Source organism: Quercus lobata, chromosome 2 (assembly GCF_001633185.2).
Source record: "Quercus lobata isolate SW786 chromosome 2, ValleyOak3.0 Primary Assembly, whole genome shotgun sequence".
Taxonomy (NCBI): Eukaryota; Viridiplantae; Streptophyta; class Magnoliopsida; order Fagales; family Fagaceae; genus Quercus; species Quercus lobata.
In genome coordinates, this window is record NC_044905.1 from 28842405 (window position 1) to 28866812 (window position 24408).

Below are 24408 nucleotides of genomic sequence, written 5' to 3' on the forward strand. Positions count from 1 at the left end.
TTTAATGAATTATTTATATTATTTTAGCTAATAGTAGCTTTTCAAGGTGTTAAAAGCTAAAATTTTTAACACTATCATTGTAAATGCTCTAATTTCAACCCAAAAAAAAAATCCTAACTAGCCAGTATTAAAAAAAAAAACATTATTTTCTTTTTGTTTTTGTCTTTGTTAGTAAATGATTGAATTTTAATGTATTTATAAACAATAATTTTAAGTATTTATAAATTTTCAATACTATATAGATGTCTATTTTAAAATTTTTTTTTTTAATTTTTATACTCCGAGGCCTGCTTAGCTTAAAATCCTGCAACCATCCCTCTTCTGTATTGATCACTACGTATATTTTGAAATTAAGTGTACAATTAGTTTTGTCCAGTCTCTACAATTACTCTATCAGAACTACAGAGCCAAGCAAAATTTGAGGAGCATTTGGTGGCCCAAGGGTGAGAGCATGATTAGGTATGCTAATGATTTCAGAGCAGTTTGTCCAGAAAGATAGCCAGGTGGGTCCTATATGTTTGATGGATGGGTGGCCCATTTCATCAATCATGGCCATGATTAGAAAGAGAAATTGAGCAAATCAGGACCGTTCATTATATAATCTCCTTAAAGATGTGACCGCATGGTGCCAAGTGCGTAGTGCTCAGGCCACGGCCCACGCGCGGGCCAGTACTCAGTAGCCATACCAGTACACATCACATCCATGGATCGAGCTAGCTTATATTGTATCCAAGGGAGAAGTGACAAAAATTACAATGCATGTACAATTGTTATTGTTATGCAAGTCACATTTTTTGGAAGAAAAAAGGCATTCCTTCGAAATCATTTTGAATAATAAGGTAATAAAAGTTTTTTTTTTCCCCCAAAGCCTTCAATCGAAATATGCTTCTTTACCATAAAAGAGTATATGCTTTGTTGGACCTTAGCAATGCCGACTAATGTCCTAAGGGAGTTATCAAAACTTAAAGAGTCGGCATTCATCACTGGTTTCAGGTATTAGAGGATGAACTTCACGTGCCATTGAATTGGTATATACTTTGAGTAGAAAGGTTTCTGTTTTTATAAAAGAGTCCGGTTAGTGTATACTCTTAGACCATACATTAACAAATCTATTTTTGGAAAAATTTTATCGAGAATTAAAAAAACTGTCAAAAGTTTTTCAATTTCCTATAAATTTTTTTTAAAAAATGGTATACTATTGTGTACACACGTTAGTAAAATCCTTTATAGAATTGATTCTTCAAAATTCTAACAATCATGTACATGCATGTCTTGGAGCTCTTGGTACCCTTAAAACTGTGATCCACGCACACTCTAAGCATGATAACATGTTAATAATTGTAACCACATTATTAATGTAAATCACTTTAATTTACATACTCATCAATTTTCAATAGTAGGTCAAAATTAATCACCTATTTGCCCTAGATATATGCAATAATTATAATAAGTTAATTATAATATCACTCTACCTACAAAGGGCTTTAATTTGTCGATCAAGTCTAGTTGTACCCTTCATACAATTGGCATTTCATATTTGTAGCCCTGTGGTAGTGAGGGTCTTCTACTATGATCCTTTTCTTTTTTCTATTTTGGTGTTTCCCCTAGATGTGACTGGGAAATTACGACACTCACTCCTTTAATTTATTGTCCTCATTAATTAGGATAAACACCCGTGAATTATTGATAACAAAAGGTATATTTTACAATTAATTAACTGGATAAACCTTCATGTTAGTGATAATAACATTAACCTTCCCGTATGATTATTCAAAGTTGCAAGACCCACCTCTTATTATAGAATGTTTGGCCACATCATTGTGATAGTTAATTAATTGGCTGCACCACACTTTCCAAGCCAAAGTTAAAGGGTCACTTTCCATGTTGAAAGAAATACGTTTTGTCAATTCACCTTTGTGGGGTTCCTGGGGGATGTAAAATTTTACGTGTACGATTTTGGTTTTGATTTTTTTTTTTTTTTTTTTTTTTTTTTTTGTTAATTAGACTCTACTTTTGGGTAAATATGGCTTTGCATTCATTATTTGAATTAAAAAAGAATAACAACAATTGAGTAGCCCAATTGGGATGCTATCAATGGAATAGAAGGAACATTGGTCTGTTGCATGGTTCAAAGCTATGGGAAAGCAGCCCAAACCCAAATACCCAATATGTCCTTTATTTTATTTTGTTCAGTTCAGGCATGCAATGAAGCCATGAAAGTTTCCATTAGTCACTCTCTATAGTTATACTGGTTTATGTTTTAATGTCCATGTCATATAGAGTGTTATTTCATTGAAAATTTTAAATGTGACAGTTAATACAACTTTAGATTTATAATATTTAATATAAATTATAGAAAAAAATCCATTCCAATCGAAGAGTATTCTCAATTCTTTATGCATCTCATATATATTTATGCATGAGATTAAAGGAATGCCTTTATAATCTGTCACATTATAACAAAGTCACTTTGGCCAAATAGTGCATAATTATTTCCCCCATTTGCCATACCCTTACTTCTGTCACAGTCTACAAGACTACTAGCTGATATTATGAATAAGGAACACATGCATTTGTGGATCCTGAGTCACACTTAACACTTTTACATGCTCCATGCAAAAAGGGCTTGTACTGATAGTAGAATTATTGGAGTCTGGTTTCTGTCTCAACAAAAGCTATGTCAGTTTGTTTTAGCAGCTAATCCAATCTTTTCATCAGCTTTTAAATGGTCGGTAACATAGTCAGCTTAGGTTTGCCTACCTAATTCTCTTAGATGTCAAATCCTTTTAAGTTCTTGGTCGTAGGAGTTTGTTTTCATTGGTATAATATATTGAACTTAAAAATAAGTTGAACAAATTAAACATACAATTTAATCTAAATGAAAAGTAATATTAATTTTTAAAAGTTACATATAAACCAACCAAATAAGTATAACAACCTGAAAATGGATTATAGGCGACATGTCGAAGATTTGAAATTAAGAGAAGTGAAGAAAAAATTGTTAATATATATAAATTGTTAGATATATATATATATATATCACTATATATATATATATTACTATATATATATGAGTTTTAAGGAATTTATTCCATCAAAATCATTTACATTATGAATTTAAAATAATATTTTAGATTTGATAATTTCAAATTTACATACTAGTATATTTGAAATTTACTCATGAATTTCCTCAGTTGGAGACAGTTGTGTTTTCATACTTTGTTCAAAATTATTGTAGTCGTTAATTAAGAAAACACATGCAAATCAAATTACAATAATTCTTGGCAAAATATTCAATGTTTGACTCCTTTATATAGTGTACTAATTGTAACCCACAAAAGAACAGTAAATGTTTTTTTATTTTTTTATTTTTTATAAAATGCAAATATCAATGTAGCTAATATTAAAATACACGACATGCAATTCTTTGTAAGTTCCTTTCTTCTTTTTGGTTTTATTAGCAACAATTTCAATTGCAGAAACCAATTCCGAACCAAATTAACTTTTTCTTTTTGGCTGAATGAATAAACAAGTTCAATTAATTAGTCCACTCCACGGTTAAATGACTCAACCAAATTGAGCAAAAACCTCACAAAGATGAAAGAAATGTGGCTGACCGAAAAATAGGGACAAAATCTGACGTCTCCTACTTTTCTGGTCAGAAAGTAAAAAGCCACCACCAGAAGATGTCTACACAAACCACCTACAAAGTTTTACCTATTAACTTAAGAAAAAACATACATAACATTCTGTAGAGTAACAAAACATTTTTTTTAATAGATATATAATAATATTTTAAAAGACTAAAGAACACTTCTAGTTCTTAAAGTTTAGATTATTTTCATTTTGATTTTTTATGTTTCAAAATTTTTATTTTAGTTAATTTTTCTTTGCCTCTTTGCGCTTTAAAATTCATTTTGAAGCTCCACATTTCAGCCCTTCATGAAATTGACATGTAAATAATCAAGTAAAAAATTGTATTAAATGTGATGGCTTAAAATGAAAATTTTGAAAAATAAAGAGTTAAAATAAAAATGAATCAAACATAAATTACCAAAATGAAAATTTTTAAACATAAATAATCAAAATAAGAACAATCTCATACTTTAAAGGTTAAATATGTATTTTAGTAATTTAAAAACTTTTAAAAAAATTATTTTTATTTAAGAATAAATAATTTTATTAGTTGAGTTAATTAAAAGTCACGAAACATATTAACAGGCCGTAAGCGAAAAAGAGTGAATACATGCGTGCCTTAAACTAATTATTATTTAATTTACAAATAGGTATTACTACTCAAAATTGTGAGTGAAAACACAGTCAAATAATTAGAATATAATAGTATTTTATCCTCTCTCTCTCTCACATTCTCATGTACAGTACAAACAGCACATAAAGCAAGTAAGAGACAAGGGTGATACATACATAAGACGTCCACCCAAACCGTCTTAAACATTCCTTTTCCTGCTCTTATAACCAGTTTCAAGGAAAGGAGCTCATTTTTACTCTCTTTGAACACATCATTTCCTTATTTCCCTTATCTTCTTTCAGTTGCAACATCCATGGACACTGCTCAATGGCCACAGGTAGATAGATCTATATCACTTGGTCTTTTGGTTTTCAATTCTGTACACAAGGCTGTAATTTTCTTTCTTTGTCTTGCTAGCTAGCTTTTCTAGATGTATATTGGGTACTTTTTTCGGTAAAAAAAGATGATGGTGTTCATGGCTAGTGTGTCTAAGTCCCCACCTATTTGGATTTAGTTCTTATCAGTTCTTCAACATGTATTTCACTTTATCTTTCTCTTTTGTGTATATGATAAAGGAAAAGAAACCCTTTTTTCTTTTTTAAGTGTAAAAGCAGCTGACTTGTTTTGCTTTGCTTGTTTTGTTTGTTTGTTTAGTTTCTGATCTTTCCTTGATCTTGAAGTTCTGGTTTTTTTCTTTATGCCTGTTTTCATTTTTTTTCATTTTTTCCTTTTGTTTCTTACTGTCTTTCTATAGGAGATTGTGGTGAAACCAATAGAAGAGATAGTCTCCAACACATGTCCAAAGCCTGCAAGTTTAGAAAGGAAAGCAAGGCCTCAGAAAGAACAAGCCCTAAACTGTCCAAGGTGCAATTCAACTAACACCAAGTTCTGCTACTACAACAACTACAGCCTCACACAGCCTAGATACTTTTGCAAGACTTGTAGAAGGTATTGGACTGAAGGTGGTTCTCTGAGAAACATTCCTGTTGGTGGGGGTTCAAGAAAGAACAAGAGGTCAGCCTCTTCTTCTTCTAATTCTTCCTCCTCTAATACTTCATCAAAAAATAAGCTTCCTGATTTGGTCACACCCCAAAGCCTGTCACAATCTTCCACTCAAAACCCTAAGATCCATGAAGGTCATGATCTAAACTTGGGTTTCCCAACCACACAAGATTTCAGAACTATCACAGAATTGGTTCAAGTACCTAACATTAATAATGATAACAGCAACAAGAACCAAATTTCTGGTACTTCTCCTACTACTACCAATACCACTACTGCATCTCATCAACTTTCTGCTTTGGAGCTTCTTACTGGAATTACTTCAAGGGGTTTCAATTCCTTCATGCCCATGCCAGTTCAGGATCCAAACTCAGTTTATACATCTGGGTTTCCTCTAGTACATGATTTCAAGCCAACTCTGAATTTCTCTCTGGATGGGCTTGGAGTTGGAAGTGGGTATGGGAGTTTCCAAGGTGTTCAAGAGAACAGTGGCAGACTTTTGTTTCCATTTGAAGATTTGAAACAAGTCTCAAGCACCACAAATGGTATTGAACAAAACAAAGAGCAAGGAGATTCAGCTGGGTATTGGACTGGGATGCTAGGTGGTGGATCATGGTAAAGAAAGATAAAAGATAGCCTGGGTTATTTTTGGTTTTTCATTTTTTTTTTCTTCTTCTTTTAATTATGGGTCTTAATTAACCTTCTATTAATCGGTGGGTTACTTGTCTGGATTTTTCATAGCTAACAGATAGGATACATGGGTTTTTTTTTCTCCTTTTGTTAATTTCTCTATTTACTATTAATAATTAATCTTATTTACTCTTTGATGAGCATGGTGGGATTTTGAAGCTTATTTTAGATTGGCTTCAGAGAAGGGTGAGATGGGATATTCAGTAAGGGTAGAAGATCAACATATGCCCATATTTTTTAGGGTTAAGAAGTAGAGAAGGCATGCAACATGCCCTTCATTTGATGTAATTTCTTCTATCACAAATCAAGATAGAAGAAGGGAAACCCACCATATTCTGTGTCACATTGGCTTGGTACAAAAAAGATTGTATAATGTGCAAGTTATTCTTCATCCAAATAATTATGTAAATGTGCAAGTTTGTAAGGAGTTTCATGCATGAAAAAAAAAAAATGCTTTTATTTATAGTATTTTTTCAATATGGAAAACAAGTAGTTGTTGTTGTCAATTGTTTTAGGGACTTGTATGGGTTGTAATGGTGGATTTGAGTTACTTCCATCCCTCTCTCTCTCTCCCTATTTTGTTTTCTTGCTGTTTGTAAACAGGTTTTTTTTTAAGCTTTTATATAGCACGCACATAGATTCTTCTACCCATCAAAGCAAATCTCTAAGAAGAAAGTTGGAGCTAGAGAGAGAAAAAGAGCTAGATAGTCAGGTGAGAAATTTGATCCCTCCACATGACATTGTTATAAATCAGTCTTCAGAAAAGTAACTCAACACAATGTTAGAACCACTAAACCTGCCTCAACCAAAAAGTTCACCTGCTGACTTCTATATCCAAATAGTTTTGAAGACTTCCTCACATTGCCACCATTACAACAAATGATCATTGCTTCCATGCCCACCCCTTTCATTCTTTCTTTCTTTTTTTCTAATCGAAAGATTGTCAAAGTTCTGACAAACCCTCCCTTCTTTGGTCCTGGTAAGGGACCCACAAACATTCCCCTAGGCAAGTGTGCCGAAGAATAATACACCCCACTAAGTTGATCGATCTAGATCTATACCCTCCATTTATAAATTACTTTATTTTGGTTCTTTGCTGTAAGCCACTTGGTGTGTCCATAATAACTAGCAAATGTTATATAGATCTATCACCTTCTATCATGGAGGTCTTTTTCTCTTGCCAAATTAAGGCATTTAGTTTATATATAATCTGTTTAATCTACTCTCTCCTTTGTCTATGTACTATTTGGAAACTAGAATATCCAGCCACCCCAACATCACTCTGGTCCAAGTTGACAAACCATATATTCCTTGAGCACCAAGGGTGGTGGATAGGTTCAAAGTTTTTGTGACCACGCATAGCTATTACTGGAAAAGATTAATTCAAAAGGAAGGCCAAAATGATAACATATCTTACTTGTTTGGTGCCTGGATGGATCATCTAAACAAGAATTTAATTAGATTACCTTCCAAGTTTTGCTATTATAGTATATCTTTTGAAGAGTTTAAGGAAATTCCCATATTATATATGCTCATTCTTTTCCATAGAGTAAAAAATATGCGAACATATATACCATGGAAAACCTCAAATAGCTAAATGTTTTTTTTTATGAATATTCTATAGATTTTGCTCATAAATTCAACTGTCGGCAAGTTTCTATATTCACTAAATGAAAACGACCGTTTTCTCTAATTAATGCATGCAATGTGTTGCTTTTCTTACTCGTGTATGGTTTTGCTTTTCCAAATTATTCCAACACTAGCTGAATGATTCCCCAAATTCAAATTTGATATCTATAATTTTATAAGCGCGGCACCTTTTGCTTGATGCACATGCACTCCACATTTGAAATGAATCTTGCATGTATCAATACACTTCTTTGGAGAGAGAGAGAGAGAGAGAGAGAGGCAGAAATCTGATGCATTGCCCTACGTAGAGTACCAAGTTCTTAATATTTGAATCCTAAGAGCATTCGCATCCGGAATTTACAACAAATTTTATTTTACCATCTCAAAACTCACTTTATCATTTATACCATATTATTTTTCAACACTTCCAACATCCCAATTTTTATTTTCCTATTCTACTCATTAAAATAATATTTCTACACAATAAAATAATATATCCCAAAATTACCATAATTTACAATACAACACATTATTTATTATTTCTCTCTCATTCTTTCTGCTCAAGAAACAACCACAAATTTACTAAAACCACCATCACCGGCCACCATGACCACCGGCCACCATCAACACCAGCACAACAGCTTATAAATAATATATCCTGGCCACCATAACCACTGTCGGAGCTACCAACGAAGCCCCACAAACAGCACCGATCAAACCCAAAAACCCACCAATCTCCATTGAGATACCCACCAATCTCCACCGATCCAAACCCACCAATCTCAGCATACCCACATCTTCCTTTAGGCATCGGTCACAATTGAAAGAAGAAAAAAAAAAAAAAAAAAAAAAAGAAGAAAAAAAGAACTGAGAACCCAGAAGAACTCAGAACTCCAAAACCCAAAACACGACCCAGATCGCAACCCACTAGAAAAAATGACCCAATCTCAACCATGCCCACCTCTTCTATAGGCTTCAGTCACAACAAGGGGAAAAAAAAAAGGACCCAGAACACAAAACACGAGAGAGGAGAAGGATGGTGTCTGATGGTGCCTCTGATGTGGTTTTGTTTAGGTTTGATCATTGATGTGTGGATCAATTTGGATTTGGGAGGAGGATGGTGTTTGGGTCTGAAGAGAGGAGAGAGCATATGAGAAAGAGAAAAGGGAGAGAGAGAAGAGAAGAGAAATAATGAGAGAGAGGAGAGAGAAATTTCGGAAATTAGAATTAGAATAAAATATTAATATTTTTTTTACAATACCGCTAAAGTGTCATTCTACATGTAGAATGGCACTGTAGCAAGATTGTAAAAAAATTTACAATTCCTTGCTTTTGCAATTCCGGATGTGGAACATTTTTTAGGGAAAAATGCTAAATAAACCTTACATATGACTTTTAGCATTCCAGATGCGAATACTCTACAACATTTAAAATGAAGTCTATGGAGGTTTACAATTGTTTGAATACCAAATTGGCGATATGAAATTGCATAATGCAAAATTAACAACCTAGGCCCTCATATTATTGTGTTGCCTGGGGCCAATATTGTTCTATATGTTTGTATCCGAATGAAGGCAAAATTTACAATATAATATCTTTTTAATTAAGATGTTAATTATTTAACTTGACATGATTTTAAAGTTACTTTGTCATTTAACCTTTTTCCTTTTAGATCATGTTTTAGAAACACGAATTCATCACTTAAAATCACATTTTTAAAAACAGAATTTCAACTAATTTCACTCAATTTTAAGTGAAATCATATTTTTAAAGTCGTATTTCTAAAACACAATTAAAAAAAAAATATTAGATTCCTAGATAGTTTCAAAATAGTGCCAAATTTAAATAATTATTATTAAAATAATATTATTTTGCAAATTTTTCCTTGAAATCCATATTCACTTCATTGCATTTTACCAAGCAAGAAAGTATAAACAACTTTTGTATCACATATTTTGCCACAATTCTAAAGTTTTAGAGGAAAAATTGTGAATTTATATGAAAGTAATTGTCTACAACTCATAATTGACCACTTCATCAAGTTATGGTAAATGTTGTGGTCATAGTCATAGACTATTACCGGATTATGTTCTTACTATCTTGCGTATTAAGTACTGTTGGTAGTTGGCATGTGGAAACTGAGCTTTGGCATTTTCCTTGAAACGAAACAAAACTTTGCAGTCAATTGCAGTGTCACTGAGTAGCAATATTCTATAATCTAAAAGCTTGTGAAATGAATATGATGCTGCACTCACTGTTTTACTACCTAACAGTAGGAAATCATCGTAGGTTGCTTATCAACCAAAAAAAATACAAACACATAGTTGGTAGGAGCAGGACTAGGATGACTAGGTCAGCCATGGTGTAAGGTTTCCACTTTCCACAGATTACTAGCAGTGGATTCCACAGCATTGTCATGTTATCAAATCGTATCTCAGCAAGATATATTATGAGCTCCTGCATGGATCTGTATTTTTAACTACCACGAATTCGTTGATACACTCCATTCACGTACAACTACGGACTAAATGTTGCAAGATTTTACAAAATTTGGTCATTTGAACAGTTCAAACATTCATGTGCTACGAGCACCTGAAATGGCAGTTGGGTTCATCATGACTTCACCCATCTCAGCAATAACAATAACCTCATAACCCATAGGTTGAGAATTCATAAGAGCCTGCTTATTTGGAACAAAGAAAATTTGTACACAGGCCCAATGATATAGTTTTAAGCCGTACCAGTAGAATGAGACTGGATCCGGCACCTCACTTTTATTCACCTTTATCATTGAGGGACAATGAGTCTAGGAAGCAAAAGCAATCTTTACAACAAAAAAAATTTCTCTTCATTTTACATGAAATATACTAAAAGCCATTTGCGCCAGGTGACAATGGACTAGAATAGCATAGCACGAGTTCACCAATATTAGCAGGTACAGAGAGAAAATACAACGAAAGTATTTCTCTTGAAAATATAATGAAAAGCAATATATGTAAAATTTTCACTAACAGGAAAAATATTACACCCTTTCCAGTTTTAACGTCTGTACAGGGATATCAATTAGAATATCAAAATGATCAGCCTAGGAACTGGGATAAACCAAACTTGAATTTCTTCACAGTTCATTGATCAGCGTTGATTCCAAATATACGGACCTTGTGCATGTGCGGGAACTTTGCAACCACCAGCACAAAAACTGCTAACGTGTTGAAGAAGAGCATAGGGTGCTGATAGTCCGTCGTGTGTGAGGCTATCAAATACCTGCCAAATGAAACATATGATTATCAAAGAATGGTTCTTATAAGGGTACTCCTAATTTGAACAAATCTTTATTGTCTTGAGTACCTGGACTTAGCAAATATTTCATGAAACCCCTAGCAATTAGTCTTTAAGAGTTTGATATCTATGTTCAAGAAACAAACAAAGACTTTCTTACAAGAGAGAGACTCTTCTACAATCAAGAAAAGCAATAAATCATGAGTAAGCAAAGGACTGGCCAGAGTCAGATAGATCAACTATTCCAATCAATAATGACATAAATTGTGGCATAACATTCCTTGGGTGGGAGTTTTTTTTTTGGTGGGGGGGGGGAAGCCTTGTGGTGTGAGTAAAACAAGTCAATATGTCTCCAGGGGAAAAAAAAAGGATAAACAGAGTTCAACTGCACAGCAAAAGAAAGTTTTCAAATCCAACTTAACTCAACAGTGCCTTACAGAGTCCCCACAGAAGACATCAACCCACAAAAATGATAGTTTTATGAGAGCACTTAAATATAATATTCAGAGGCTTACTCCTCATATAGAAATTGCTCTATTGTGGGGTACAATCATCGGTGATGCCAACAACCACCTTCTCACCGCTGCCCCCCCCCCCCCCCCGCGGTTCTACCTCATGTGCCAGTTATATTTTTTCAACAAGAAGGAAATTGGGGCAGTGATGCTATAACTACAACATACATTTCAAATTTTCATGTAAGACATGAAATGTGAAATACTTACAGCACAACAGGCACCACAGTCAAAAACTTTCTATTGCGAGTGAGCTGCTTGCCACTGTCTATCTGCTCCCACCAGGTCAACCTGTTGTAGATACCTTGGTCATCGGCAAATGGTGTTCCCTTCTTCCAATGAAAGAAGTGATAAGTAACCTGAAAGAAGAAAAAATGAAATCATGATATGAAAACAATAAGAAACTTATGCTGATAGCTGGAAGTTATAACTTTGCAAAGTGAAGATAAATACATTAATTTATTTTCTAGATAATGGATACTTATTTTAATAATGCCCTTTTTCTCGTCAAGCAGATACTTGACTTGCAAACATGCAAACTATGAAGGAAAGCAAACATTGCAACAATGCCAAAACAAGGATGCTAAAAAACCAAGGACAGACCATTTATCTTCATTCCTTTAGATGATTTTCCAAGTGAAAAAGAACTAAAGTACAAGAGGGAAAGGCTAAACAACAAGAGATAATTAGGAATAATGCTAAAACAATAACATTTAGTGGCTACTCATTAGGTTGCTGATTGCAGTTTCACCATATTTGATATGAAACATTTACTTCCAAGGTTTTCAAGTGTGATCATTCATTCACATGATAGTGAATTTAATATCAAATTAACATGCTACAATAATTCAGAATAGATTTACCACAAAAGCTGGATAAAACTGAACCAAGATATAGGGGAAAAGATCTCCATAGCTAAAATTATACTAATTTATTAAGATATGGATGCCCACAATGATATGTTGTTCAATGCCTCATATTAATAAGTTACAAAAAGGGGGATTTCTTTTTTTTTGATAAGTAATCAAATTCAGAAGTAGCTCATCAACAATGATTATGGAGACACACTTCAGACCAAGAGATACAAGGAAGTGTAAAAGTGACATGATGAAATACTTAAGAAATATAATACATCTTTCTATCAGGCATACTTTCCCCAAGTCTTTATAGAGTAGTTATCCTTTATATTAAATTCTCTCCGCCTGTTTCACAGGTGCACCTAGCATCTTCAGCAACAAGAAACTACGCATCTAATTAGTTGAACCATGAGGAGGATGCTCAAGACCCGCCTCAGAAAGAGGCTAACTCATAGCATACAAGCTATTAATGCTCTTAATACTGAAAGAATCTTATTACATCTCCTAAGTCCTAACCCTTTAGTCACTTTCTGTACTGCATACCATTACCTTCCACTGTCCTCAGCTACAAATTCGGTTACTTTTATTACAAAATTGTCAAAAATATTTCCATTTCAGAATCCAAAACTTTACAATATACCATGTCCATCCACAAATTTACCACCTTTTCCCAATTCAACTACAAGCTTACTATATCCAAAATTCAGCTCAGAAAGAGCTAAGCTCTAAGCCTCCAACCAGTATATCTGCTTAGCAAATTTTTTTTTTTTTTAAAGCCTCCAAAAGAAAGTGTGCCCTAACCTCTAAACAAATTTAGTTACTTTTATCACAAATTTGTCTACTTCCATTCTAGCATCTAAAAGATTAACAATGCTAGCCTGAACCATGTCCAACCACTAATTTTCTATCCTTCCCCATGTCAATAGAAACTTACATATCCAAAATTCAGCTCAACACAGAGCTAAGCTCCAACACAGAACTTGCCCTAACCTCTATTCAAAATTCAGTTATGTTTTTTCTCAGGATAAGCTGCAGATTTCAGTTATTTTTATCACAAAATTGTCAAAAAGTTTCCATCTTAGTATCTAAAAATTAACAACAGTATCCTAAACCATCCTCCTACTAAATTTTCGTTCTTTCCCAATCAAACTAAACACTTATATTGAATATTCAGCTAAACGCATAGCTAAGGTCCAATACAAAGCGTGCCTTAACCTCTATACAAATTCAGTTACTTTAATCAAAACTTATCAGGAATATTCCCATTTCACCCATCCAAAAACTAACCAGACAATCATGAACCATTTCCAACCACTAATTTCCCAGTTTCCCAATTCCACTAAAAGCTCACTAATCCAAAATTCAGTTCAACACAAATCTCCATCCGAAATGGATTCATTCGATAGTTCAGATTAAATATTACAAATCTAATATGTATTTCAAACACGCAACACCATGTAAACCGTTAAATACAAGAAAATAAAAATCTTAACCGTGAAATGAATCGACGATCCAATACAAATTCGATCACAAAATCATCATAAACCAAGTGCCAGTACTTATGTTTCACCTTTTACCCAATTTTACTAAAAGCTTTCACTATACATGTCAACAATTTCAGCTCCACACATACCTAAGCTCCTAACCTATACAAAAGTTAACAAAAAAAAAAAAATCCCCAAATTAACAAACCAAAACACTATTTCCAAATTAAGCTGAAAACGATAAAATCAAATCCATGATTCAACTAATTAGCTCATCTAATCCCCCTAAATCACAAAACTAGCATAAATTAACAAATTCAGATCAAAAAGTCAACCAGTTTGAAAATTTGAAAACCCTAAATTGAGAGAGAGAAAGAAAGTACGAGAAAATGAGAGAGGTGGACTATGGTCCAAGCCAAGCCAGACGAGCAATTGAGAACGGAGAGAACGATGAGCCACGAGAAGAAGAGGATGAGAATGTAGGTGGTCCACACGCCCGGGTACGTGAACCATTCGGTGTTCCGGTTCAGATCCGTGGGTCGGTGCGCCTTCACATACATCTTTCTTTTGATTTTCTTCTCTCTCTTTCTCTCTTTTCCTTTCCTTTGTGTATTTGGTCCTTTCCTTTCTTCTTATTTTTTTCCACAAAATGACGAATTTGTCCCTTTGTATTTGGGATGAAGGGTATGATTGATGATGGGTTTGGTTTTATATTAGGAAGGGGAGGGGTGTAGCGTAGGGGGTATAGTTGGGATTTTGGGTTGATGATAGGGGTATGGTAGGAAGTTTGAAGGTTTGAGGTGGTGGGAGACGAGATCAAAATATCGTCCAGGAGAGTCAACAACTTTGAATGCGTTTAGTTGTGGTGGTTCAAAAAAACATTGGTTTATTGGAAAACATGTTCTGGGAAAGTGCCTAATGGAATCAAAATTAGGAGTAATTATAAGGTTCTCACAATAGATAAATGATGTGGTTTATCATTTCACTAAAAAATTTATATTTGTTTAAAATTGTTGAGTTGAAATTTTTTTTTAAATAGAAATTGATTACTAACTCAGCAATTTTAAATAAATGGAAGTTTTTAAGTAGAATGATAGATAGATTACGTGGTCCATCAGAGGACCCTATAATTTCTCCAAAATTAGATCATGAACTCTGTGATTTAATTACATTATTTGTTTTTTTTTTTTCTTTTCTGATGGGGAGAATTTGGGGTCAACTCCTCCTTCTTGATCAATTGTTAGAGTTTGAGTAAATTGCAAAGTATACTCTTAAAGTCTGAAGTTGTTTAAATTTTACAACTTGAAATTCAAGAAATTTGATTTTATACCTTAAAGTTTGGTTCCATTAGCAAAACTTCATCTTCCATTAGTTTTGGTTATTAAGTGACACGCTAACATGCTGATGTGTATTTTTCTTTTGCCAAACCAGCCTTTCAAAACGATGTCATTTCACTTAAAACAAAGAAATGAGTTTGTGTGTGAACTAAAGTACGATTTTTAGTAGTTTTGGGATGCTAATTTGGCAAAACACACACACACACACACATATATATATATATATATATATATCAACACACCAACGTGTCACTTAACAGCCAAAACTAATAAAAGTAGAATTTTGCTAATGAAACAAAACTTTAAGGTGTAAAATCCAAATAACCCAAAACTTTAAGGGTGTATTTTGAAATTTATCCAAAGAGTTTTAAGTCAATCATGAATGGTATAAGAGGTTTTATATTTGTTCATTTCAAAGAATTCAAAAGAATATAGAATTGGTTCTTGATATATATTTTGAGGATAGTTCATTAAGAAACGGATTAATATTGATTAACAAATTAGTTATATAGAAAGTTTAGGCTAATTAGGAATCAGATTAATATTGATTAACAAACCGGTTAAATGAAATGTTTATGCTAATCGAAAAGTTTGTAATATATGGGGCTTGTGGTTTAAACATTTCTCTTCAAACATGGCTATAGACTCTAGTTCAATGAGTGAAACCAAATATTGGTACAAGGGCAACTTATTACTTATCCTAAAAGTGTAAACTTATAAAGAGAAGTAAATTTTGTTTTTAAGCAAATTGAAATATGTGAAGTAGATTTCACCTGCAAAATTATGCATCTCTTGTAACTTATCAAAAAATATAGGGTAAATTACAAATTACACTCCTAAAGTTTGGAGGTGATTAGATTTTATACCTTAAAGTCTTAGAATTTGGATTTTACCCTTTGAAATTTGGTGATGTTTGGATTTTATACCCTGACGTTTCAGAAATTGGATTTTATCCCCTATATTTTACAAGTATTTGGATTTTACACTCTAAAATTTTGGGGTGTTAGATTTTAGATTTTACACCCTAAAATTTCAGAATTTGGGAGTGTAAAATCCAAACACCCCAAACTTCAAGGGGTAAAATCTAAATTCTGAAACTTTAGGGTATAAAATCCATTCACTCTCAAACTTTAGGGGTATAATTTGCAATTTATCCAAAAATATATTAAGCATCTCTTGTTTAAAAAATTTATTTAACATTCCCGAAGTACAACAATATAGTACTCTTTCCTCTCACATCAATTGTGGAACTCATGATCAATTTAATTAATAAAACTTACCAACCAATCATGTAAGAGGATCGAGTACTACAACTACGTCACTGTATTTATGGTAGTATTGAATAATTACCCCTCCTGCTTAAAAGAGAGCAATCCCCCACCCCCTCGCCCCCCAAAAAAAAATAGTTCTTTACTCAGATATGCTAATTAATGTTCATACTATTTTCATTAATATGACTATTTATATGACAATAAATAGTAGAAGGATCTGATTAATGTATGCATTTAGAATACACATTAATCATCCATTTAAAAAAAAAATTATGAGAAATTTGAAAAGGCCGTAAAAAAGTTTAATTGCTTTTTAGCTTTTTCAAAAAAAAAAAAAATTCTTAAAATGATTTATCAACATATACCTTAAGACCATACATTAGTAAAACCCATAGTAGAAAACTTTGTTCTTTTTCAAAAAATTAAATTAAATTAAAAATTTGACATGTTGTCATTGTCAATGGAAATGTTTTTTTTTTTTTTTTTTTTTTTTTTTGAGATAGATAGAATTCTACTTTAGCCTAATCTAAGTGTATATGTGTGTAAAACTCTCTCTTGGAAACTTGAATCTTGGCTGTTGCCCTTCACACCCCTATAAGCACTTATATTTGTGGAGTGACCATTGCACTAAGGGTGCACAGTAGATTGAAATTGGTTGACAATTAATATGATGGAGTAAGAAACTAGAAATAGAAAGAAAAAAGTGTATATGATTTGTTTCTAATAAGACTAGGAGTGAGTGATTTCTTCTTTAGCAAGATGAAACAAAAATTGGTCAACTTGACACCCAGAGGAAGATTTTTCATTTTGCAGAAGGTATGATGAATTTTCACACCAATCACCTAGTGCATTTGTTGATGAAAAACTATAAGTAGGGCTGCACCGACCAAATTTGAAGAAGAAAACAAATTGGGGTAGTTGCTACCAAACTTAAAACATGTGGAATATTATTATGGGGACATGAAGCATTGACTTTAATGACATATATGTCATGTCATGTCATACAATATAATAAAATAATAAAAGTTAGTCTTAGAAGTCATGCCAATCATCTAGTGCATTTGTCGATGAAAAACTATAAGTAGGGCTGCACTGACCAAATTTGAAGAAGAAAACAAATAGGGATAGTTGCTACCAAACTTAAAACATGTGGAATATTATTATGGGACATGAAGCATTGACTTTAATGACATATATATCATGTCATATCATACAATATAATAAAATAATAAAAGTTAGTCTTAGAAGTCAAGATTGTACGAAGTGGCTTCACTAAAATGCAGCAATTTTTTGCAATGGTTATATCAAGTGGCTACACCAAATTATAGCAATATTTTGGATAAAAACATGTTTTAGATAAGATAACAACTTATTTGTTTTTACTAATTTATTTAGATAAAATAACAATAATTGTTTTAACAAAACATGCAACATGCGTTTAAGTTTTAGTTGATATAGATAATAACTTATTTATTTTTATCAGTTTCTTTAGATAAAGTAACAATACGTGTTTTAAAAAAACATGCAACATGCATTTTAGATAAAAATAACGATAAGTATTTTAACAAAACATACAACGTGCATTTTAGATAAAATAACAATAAATGTTTTTATAATAAAAAGCTTTAAAGTCGTAGTTGTGCCAAGTGACTTCACTAAATTATAACAATATTTTGAATAAAAACATTTTTTTAGATAGAGACAACAATTTTTTTTTTCTTATCAGCTTCTTTAAATAAAAATAACAATAAATGTTTTAACTATCAATTTCTTTAGATAAAATAACAATAATTGTTTTAACAAAACATGCAACATGCATTTAAGTTTCAATTGATAGCGACAACTTATTTGTTCTTATCAATTTCTTTAGATAAAGTAACAATAAATATTTTAACAAAACATGCATTTTAAACAAAATAACAATAAGTGCTTTAACAAAACATGCAACATGTATTTTAGATAAAAATAATAATAAGTGTTTTAACAAAACATGCAACATGCATCTAAGTTTCAATTAATAGAGACAACAACTTATTTATTCTTATCAATTTCTTTAGATAAAGTAACAATAAGTGTTTTAACAAAACATACAACATGCATCTAAGTTTCTGAAATTTAAATCCTACTCCAACTAAAAATCTATTATCAAAATTTCAAAACTTATATATATTTACCAATATTTTTCTTTCCATAGAATCCCTCTTCCACCCTACTTTTTTTTTTTTTTTTTAAGTTGCAACTTAAGCATGTGTATTTGTATATGATAGTTTTGATTAAATAAATTCATTTTACTTATTGTTATTTGTTTCTAAATTTGTATGTGTGGATATTATTTTAAAAGAAGTCTACTATAAAGAAGCAAAACAAGGGAAACCTTTTTTTTGGGGGGGGGGGGTGTTTAAAAGGCATGATATATTAACAACAAAGAAAGTTACAAACTGGCCACAGAGGCCAAAGTAGTGGCTACTCGCCTATAGCAGTACAAATCATTTACATCAGATACTAGTAATTTATCTAGTTCATCCAAGGGGGAAACTTCAAATATAACAAAATTCTCCCTCATGCAGCACCCTTTCTTGGCCAAAAAATCAGCACACTTGTTCACTTCCCTATATACATGAGCTACCCGAACCTATGTGAATCTTGCAATTAGGGATCTGTGGTAAAAAACCAATGGAGAAAATTTTATGTTAGTACTGTTAGCATTGTTTAACATCTCCACAATAACCTTGGCATCAAGCTCCACTTCCAACCATCTAATTCCCAATTGAAAGGCAAGATTTAAGCCATCTCTCAGTGCCCATAATTCAGCCATTACACTTGTCATGTGTCCAATAGACCTCAAATACCCTCTAATCCATCTCCCTTCATTGTCTCTGATCAGTCCTCCACCGCATGCCTTGCTTTGGTTCCCTAGCGAAACTCCATCAGTGTTAAGCTTATGCCAACCTGGGAGAGGCTTGGACCATTTAACAGGAATAGCAATCTTGGGCGCTATTTGCTTGGCCTTACTCACACAATAAAAATATTCCTTAGCTTGACTTAAGCACACCTTATCAAGTGTTGAGTTTGGAACAGAATTTTCAAACACAACTTTATTTATGTTTTTCCAAAAAGTCCAGACAGTAAATAGGAAGAGAGTGCACCAAGGGATGGATCCTTTATGCCTCACTACACTCAAACTATTGGTTTTCAACCAAGTCTCAAGATTGTCGGCAAAGGGGTTCACATGAGATGGAGGGACCTTCAATTTTCTCCACAGATCATTAGGAAAAACACAATCCCAGAGAAGATGAATAATGGACTCATCCTGTTCTCTACATATCGAGCAAAGTTTATCACAATTGATGCCCTTAACTGCTTACACTTCCTTCATTGGTATGCTACCATGTAAACACAGCCAAAGAAAGTTTGTAATTCTAGGCAAAATGTACAATTTCCAAATCCACTGCCCACTGAATTGCGTAACATTCTCTTCACCTTGGTTTGCAAGTTTGTATGTTGAATTTGTAGTGGATTCTCCATTCTTGGAGATTTCCACATCACCGTGTCTCTCCCACTCCCATACATTTGGATTGGAATTGCCTTAATTTTTTCCTTAATGAACTAAGGTAGGTCAAAAGAAATAAGCTCCCATTTCCATTTTTGACAGTAGCACAAGTCCGAGACCCTCAAATATTGCTTTTCCTGCCTAAAAGGACCTTCAATCATAACCCGTAATGAATCACTATTAATCCAATTATCCATCCAAACATTCACCCCAAATCCATTACCAATCCCCTAAACAATCCATTTTTTGAAGATAGGGAAACCCAAGCTAATGGCTTTCCAATTAGGGGATGATGGGAGTTTTTCAGGATCTCTCAGCATAACCTTTGCCCACAAAGCATCCTATTCATGATATATCCTCCAATTCAACTTGGATAAGAAGGCTATGTTCTTAGCTCTTGCCTCTTGCATTCCTAAACCTCCTTCATCTTTGGATTTCACTATTTTACTCCATCCCATCATGTGCATCTTCCTTCTTTCATTCGTGGACCCCCAAAAATGTCTCAGTTGATTTTGTCCAATTTCTCACAAACATGAACAAGTAATACTGCCCCTTGCATTACATGATTTGGAATGGTTGACATAACTGACTTTATTAGAACAGCTTGCCTTGGCAAAGGAGAGGTACTTCGCTTTCCAGCCAACAAGCTTGTTCATAACCTTCTCCACAATGAAATTATAGGGATTTCTAGGGACCCCTTGATGCTTAAGAGGAAACCCGAGATACTTCCCTATATTATTGGTCTCCTGGATGCCTAATCTTTCACTTATCTCCTCCTTTAACTCATCACTCACATTAGAAGAAAAATAAATTCTAGACTTGTCAGTGCTAATCTTTTGGCCAGATTCTCTATAGAACTTTTCAAGCACATCTGAGATTGCTTCACACCCATGCGCATCAACTTTTCTAAAAAGGATTATGTCATCCTCAAAGAGGAGATGGGAAAAACCCAAATTGTCCTTGAAAGCCTTTAAAGGTGTCCAATCTTCATTCACACATTTCTGCTCAATGAGATGCCCCAAATACTCCATACAAAGTATAAAAAAGGTACAGGGACAACGGGTCCCCCTGTCTTATGCCCCTAGATGGCTCAAAATGCTCTAAGGCACACCCGTTAACCAATATAGAGGTACTTGAGGATGTAACATAGCTCATGATGATCTTAGAAATTTTAGGGGTAAAGTGAAAAGCTTGGAGCACTCTATGGATAAAACTCCACTCTAATCTATCATAAGCCTTTTCCAAATCCAACTTCACAGCCATAAAGCCTATTTTTCCTTTCTTTTTATCCAAGGATTGAAACAATTCTTGGGCAATCAGAACATTATCCGTGCCTTTTCTGCCAGGAACAAAGGTGGTCTACATAGGCGATATCAAATTGCTAAGTAGCGGCCTAATCCGAGCCACCAAGATCTTCGACACAATCTTATACACTGAGTTACATAGGCTAATGGGCCTATAGTTGTTCAAGGTTTCTGGATTTTGACTCTTGGGGATCAAAGAAATCAAGGTCTCATTAAGGTAACTTGGCACACAACCCTTTTCAAAAATTCCTCTTACCTCTTTGTAAACAGAATTTTTTACCACCATCAAGAAACGTTGATAAAAGTCCACATGCAAGCCATCTGGACCTGGTGCCTTGAAAGGTTTAAAAGCCCATAAAACCAGCTTTGGCCTCCTCTTTAGTCACACCACCATCAATTCTAGCTCTATCCTCCTCTTCCAGAAACAACAAGAGAATTTTGAGACATCCAAAATCATGGACACATTCAGCTCAGTCATATACAATTTCTTAAAGCCATTTCTGATGTAATCATTTATTTCAACCTCATCAGTCAGCCAATCACCCGCCACATCCTTAAGGGACCTAATCTTGTACCTATGCCTCCTAACTATTGTAGAGACATGAAAGAAGGATGTGTTGCGGTCTCCAAAAGTGGCAATATTTAATCTAGATTTAAGAGCCCGATACTCCTCCTCTTGCATAAGGATTAGAGAGTATTCTGAAATCAACTGCTGCTCCAATTCTAAAAGAAGTCATTAGGATTATTAGCTAGCGCTTTTTATGCACCATGAAGTCTAGCTAATAATCTCCTCTTTTTAGTGAACAAATTCTCAAACACTTCAAAATTCCACCTTCTAGTTCTATTTACAAACTCCAAAATTGCTTCCTATAAAACTCTATCTTCAATCTAAGCTTGCTAGACAACCCTCAGAAAGTCTTAATGGAATAACCACATGGTTTGGAAACGAAAGGGTTTGTTATGTTGGTTTGCACTAACTCTACACAACTCAATCAAGATTGGACAGTGATTCGAGAAGGTCCTAGGAAGGTGAGTCACTGAGGCTTCTGGATAAAGAATACGCCACACAGGATTAGCAAAACACCTGTCTATCCTTTCTAATATCAAATTTGAGATGGGTCTACGGTTTTTCCACGTGAACCTTGGACCCGCAAAACCCAAATCCAACATATTACACTTATCTAAACAATCCTTAAATTCTAGGACTCTATTCAAATTGACATGGTTGCCGCCAAATTTATCATCATCACAAAGTACTTCATTAAAGTCTCCCAACATCAACCAAGGTAAATTATGGAGATGAGCTACAATTTTTAAATTTTCCCATAAAATTCTTCTTTCAGCCAACCTAGGACTAGCATAAATAGCAGACAAAAGCCAGGTAAGGTTGGAGGAACACACCTTAACAGTAGCGTGTATTTCTTGCTCAGTGGAAGATAAAGGGAGAATTTCCACCTCCTCTGATTTCTAGAGAATCCATAATCTCCTAGCATAGCCAATTGTGTCCGTAGTAATAAACCCATCAAAAGGCAACCCTTTTATAATTTTTGCTACCCTGTCACCTCCTACTCTTGTTTCTGACACCACAAAAATAGTAGGCTGATGGTTGATTACCATTTCAAAAATCCTCCTCTTGAAATCCGGATTCAAAGCTCCTCTGCAATTCCAGAGTAACACATTCATTTTGACAAATTGACCTAATGGAATCTTAATCTTCGATGGATTAGTATTCATTGCAGCTGCCTCCACCTCATCCTCTTTAAAAGATCCTTGGATGCCACCCATTTCGACTTCCAAATTATCATGTGCTTCAGAATGCCTAGGATATCCTCTCTGCAATTCAGAAGTACATCACATTTCTTCACTGGAGCCATGATTTAAATCAGTTTCAGAGTTGGGTGATTTCCCATGTGTGCTGTGGCCATCCCTTTGAAATCCACAAGCTTCCTCTCTTGAATGTGTTGGGCTTTGTGGAGCCTAGTTTTATTTCATCTGGTTTGATGACTCAACCCGACCCGAATAATGTTGCGTGGTTTTTAATGGGAGATTTACTGAGACTTAGTTCATGGAGTGGAGGCTTGGGTCGATAGACCTAAGCTGGAGCACTTATAGACAAGTTTTTTGGGGGTTTGGGGGCAACGCCCCTAGGAAAAAAAAAATTTTGGCCCGTTTTGTATATAGAAACCGACTTTGGTGATTAGGGTTTTTTAGGTTGTTGGTTGCTGTGTTTTTTAGTGTGAGAGAAAAACATTATAGCTGCACACTGTATTTTTTCCTTGATAATAGTGAAATCTCTGTAACTCTATGGACGTAGGCAAATTGCCGAACCACGTAAATACTGTCTTGTGCGTGTGATTGTTTTTTTTTTTTTTTCTTTGGAGTTTGTTTTCTCTATTTTTTGTTTCTCACAGGTTGGGAATTCGGGTTAATTCCCTACAACTGAATGATCCAGCCAGATTCGTCCTAATGGGGCACGACTGATGACCTCCTTTGCCTGCTCAGCTCCTCTGCCATTTCCCACGAAACCTCCGGAATATCTGTAAGGAATTTCCACCATGGATTGGGCATGAGATACCACGCATTGTGCTCCAATGGAAGATTCCCCAGTTTGATGCTTTTCGATGTTATGGGGAATAAATGCTTCCAAGCCTGCCCCAATTCTTCCTCAAACCATCCTGGAGTCTTCATCGACATCGCTCTTATTTGAGTTACTATCTCGTCTAGAATAGCCACCACTCGGTTCTTGTACCAAGTGGCTCATCTGGACCTTGGCAGAGGGGTTACCCCTATCAAAATCCTCTTCATACTCAACTTGATTACCACTCCCCAAACTTCTTGCTGACAAAAGAAAGTCACTCTTACCCTCGGTACTATGAGATAGCCGTTTATGGCTTTTTGAGCTTTTCGGGCTTTTTATTTCTAATCCCCAGACCTTCACTACCTTTGCCTTTATTTTTGGCTAAAGCTTTCCTTTTGTTTCCTGAAGTTTGCTTCAGATCTTATTGACAATCAACATTTGGATTTTCAATGCAATCCTCCATCACACAATCCTTCCTCATCTTAAGGTCACTCTGCGGGTTTTGGGCTGCTACAGCACATGTGGTCTCTTTTCTAGAGTCAACTGAATCACTTTGATTTGACTTGCCAAGACCCTCACCTACTTCCACATGAGCTGAAGCTTAGGAAAGGTCCAGATTACCCCTAACTTTAACCTAGGATGGGTTATTAGACTTAGTTGGCCCAC

General features: G+C 34.2%; 2 protein-coding genes across 2 annotated transcripts; one reads left to right on the forward strand and one right to left on the reverse strand.

Moving 5' to 3' along the window:
* Positions 1–4320: 4320 nt before the first annotated feature.
* On the forward strand, positions 4321–6073 carry LOC115975213 (dof zinc finger protein DOF4.6). The gene is made up of 2 exons (XM_031095915.1): positions 4321–4586; positions 5004–6073. Exons 1-2 carry the CDS (start codon positions 4563–4565, stop codon positions 5868–5870), a joined length of 891 nt encoding a protein of 296 aa, XP_030951775.1. The 5' UTR covers positions 4321–4562; the 3' UTR covers positions 5871–6073.
* Positions 6074–10442: 4369 nt separating this feature from the next.
* LOC115975215 (ORM1-like protein 2) lies at positions 10443–14493 on the reverse strand. Its single transcript, XM_031095916.1, has 3 exons — positions 14086–14493; positions 11572–11720; positions 10443–10834 (listed from the first exon to the last, which is right to left on the reverse strand). Exons 1-3 carry the CDS (start codon positions 14260–14262, stop codon positions 10696–10698), a joined length of 465 nt encoding a protein of 154 aa, XP_030951776.1. The 5' UTR covers positions 14263–14493; the 3' UTR covers positions 10443–10695.
* Between the last annotated feature and the right edge of the window lie 9915 nt (positions 14494–24408).